This window comes from Olea europaea, unplaced genomic scaffold (assembly GCF_002742605.1).
Source record: "Olea europaea var. sylvestris unplaced genomic scaffold, O_europaea_v1 scaffold2690, whole genome shotgun sequence".
Taxonomy (NCBI): Eukaryota; Viridiplantae; Streptophyta; class Magnoliopsida; order Lamiales; family Oleaceae; genus Olea; species Olea europaea.
The window spans coordinates 70,458-73,808 of NW_019245291.1; the positions used below are offsets into that span (position 1 = coordinate 70,458).

The window sequence follows — 3,351 nt, forward strand, 5'->3', positions numbered from 1 at the left end:
ATTTGGTGTCCACCTCTTAGTTCCCGTCTAGTCCCCTTTTTTTAAAATTTTAATATTTGGAATATATATATATATATATTTTTAAGAATGTGTGGTTAAAAAAATGAAAAAATTTCGATTTATGTGTAATATTATTTTATGAAAAATTGTGCGATTGAAAATAAGAAAAGCAAAAAAAATGAAAGATAATGGATGCCAAACGAGGGCTTAATATTTTTGGCTCCAATTTTAAATCTTGATAATTGTTTCAAAATTTGAAAGTTTGTTCTCTTTTATAACTTGATCGGGCAAAATTGAACATGTTGCATGTTCACCGTTATTTCTCCCAATAAATTTCTAAAAAGTTGCAAATAACCAATTTGGATCAAAGGCATGTCCTCAATTTAAACTTTAATATAATTTATGTTATTAAAAGCTCTCAATCTTATCGAGCAAGCAGGGTGATTTAAAACATGACAATAAAGATTAATGTGATTACCGTTTCGTTGAGATTGGTATAAAGGGCATGAAAAACAAAAACACGAGTTTTTGAAAATGTCGAGAGGACAAGATTAAAGAGGAGAGATGTACGAGACGTTTGTCTATTGTAATATTTGATCGTATCAAATTAAATGTATTTTTACTTAGTTATAGTTAACAAACCACAATGCGTAGATAATAGTAAGTAATGGTTGGAAAGGTGTTGTAGAAATTAAATTTTAACTTTGACTAAATAATAAAAATAATTTTTAATTTAGTAATAATGTCGATCGAACATACACTATGTAGATAGTATGCATTAACATTAAGAGTCTACAATCTATAATTAATAGTATGCATTAATGTTAAGAGCCTATAATCTATGTATACCTTACGGTGTACACACGGTCTTACACCCCTCTCACATGGAGGGATGTCCACGTACACACAGCATTGTCCATAATCTATATAGGCTTGTTTGTCTCTCGGGACATATCCCAGTGATGCAAAAGATAAGGGTGAGGTATACTCAATTTTGCTAATAACTGCAGTGTAAGGGTTTAATTCCTAAAACATGAATTGAGACTCTTTGTAGGTATCAGTGTACATGCAGCTTTTGTTCCCTTATCTACTGGAGTACATCCTGCGATTAACCTCTCTCACGATACTCCAAGGACGAGACGGTGGGGGCGCTTGAGGTTGGGTTCAACTTTTTTTATTTATTATTTATTTTTTATTTTTTATATAGGCTTGTTTACAAAATTTTATCCTCATTACAAAGAACCCAAATGTTCGTTGAATGTTGTACGGGGAGAGTACAAGTATCTTATAGCCACCAATGATTAATCTCTGAATCTTAGCTATAAGACAAATTAGTATACATCGAAATATACGCCCAATTCAATGTATCCTTTAGCTCAAAGTTCATCCATATCACAATTTAGTACTGTCGCACTATCCAAATATGTCATTTTACTAATAACGACGAAACAGAACCAGGGTCGACAAATCTTCAGATAAGAAATTTGACACTATTATAATATTCTCTTTTCTTAAAGCGTGGTACACAGTAAAGTTAGGGCCTGATTGGTACTAATTCTTAGAAATAATTTTCTGATCGTTAGATAAAAAAGTGGGTCCCATCGATAAGTGAAAAAGTAAAAAATGACGACTGTCCATATTAAGTAATGATAAAAAATTGATTTTTTGACTTGAAAAATAAGAACCAAACGGGAGCTTAATCTTTAAGTTTTAAATTGCTTATACATGTTAGATAAATGGAAACTGAAGTTTTAATATAGTTTTATAGTTCATTAGGCTCTAGCAAGCAATTCAATCATATTAAGAATCGAACGCACATAAACTTTGAAACTGATTTACTCAAAATTGTAAAAAATTAATATATTAATTTAAAATAATATGTCAATTATTCATTGAACAGACAGCAAATTGAATAGCAGATTTTGGACGGCAAATCTCTTGTTGATCTATTAATACAAAATCCCAAGCATGAAAAAGTGCGAAGTTGCATAAAAAGACTCACACCCATACCAACTTTACACGAGGCAATTTCCAAGAACCCACCCCACAAGAATGGGACCCGAAGCCTAACCAAAGTGCATGCACCCTATCAAATTATTTCTCTGGTGCTTATATAATCCCTCCCCCTCTATTTATACTTCCAATCCTCAATTGCACAAAACTCTCAAGCCAAATTTCGAACTACGAACTTCCAATTTTTTTTGTCTAGTGATAAATATTGATTCAAGAAAATTTCCCGACTTTTAAGAAATGGACTCATTTTACAGGTGTTCATATGTTACTTCTTCTTCCTCGGACTCCTCTTCGTCGGAATCTTCTCTGTCGGGAAGTAAGACTCCCAGAAATTTCCTCAAATCGGAGAGAATAAAAGGGCCATGGAGTGCGGAGGAAGATAAGGTCCTGACCCGGATGGTGGAGCGATACGGCGCCCGAAACTGGTCATTGATCAGCAAGTACATAAAGGGTCGGTCGGGTAAATCTTGCAGGCTGAGGTGGTGCAACCAACTCAGTCCAACAGTGGAGCACCGCCCGTTTTCCACGGCGGAGGATGAGACTATCTTGGAGGCGCATGCGAAGTACGGAAATAGATGGGCCACCATTGCGCGGTTGCTCCCCGGCCGGACTGATAATGCGGTGAAGAACCACTGGAACTCGACATTGAAACGAAAATACCTGCAAAAACAAGTTCTAGAGAAATCAACTTATGGTACAAAAAATGTATCTTCTGGGTCTAGAATGTGTCCTGTGAGTGATGATTTTAATGAAGAATATGATCCGATGACGACATTGTCCTTGGCGCCGCCTGGGTTGGGTGCAGATGTGGTGGCGGAGAGGCCGAATGATACTTTTCCGACAGGGTTTTGGGATGCGATGAGAAACGTGATAGCCAGAGAGGTGAGGGAGTGTGTTACGATGTCGTTTCCTGAATCATGTTCCTCGGGTTTTCATTAGCCGATTTTTATTATCAGTTAAATCATTCGCAGTCGATTTGTTTAATATTCTTTTATCAAATGTTATTAATTAGTAATATTTGTCTGTGCATAAGTTGAATTGTGTTTAAGCACTACAAATTCATGATAAAATATTATCCGTCTTATGACCAAAAAATTATTCAAATTTGTTTGTTAGAAATGATGTAATGAACTCATAATTCAAGGAGCTTCAAGCTCGATTTCTGGGGGCGCATCCCCCACACAAGCACCTCCCTACGAATTGAGACGCTAGAACCACCAAATTCCATTGCATCGAGGATTAAGTCGACAACTATTGATAAAAAAGAATATACCTACTTCCCGACCTTGACCCCTATTATATTGAGGTCATATTCATAATCGTTGTTGTGATTTGTCT

At 35.5% G+C, this 3,351-nt stretch overlaps 1 protein-coding gene across 1 annotated transcript; it reads left to right on the forward strand.

The window, feature by feature from the left end:
* The first annotated feature begins 2,137 nt into the window (after window positions 1–2,137).
* Window positions 2,138–3,059, forward strand: LOC111383445 (transcription factor MYB1-like). The gene has a single exon (XM_023007558.1). The coding sequence runs from the start codon at window positions 2,251–2,253 to the stop codon at window positions 2,950–2,952; it is 702 nt and encodes a 233-aa protein (XP_022863326.1). The 5' UTR covers window positions 2,138–2,250; the 3' UTR covers window positions 2,953–3,059.
* Window positions 3,060–3,351: the final 292 nt, after the last annotated feature.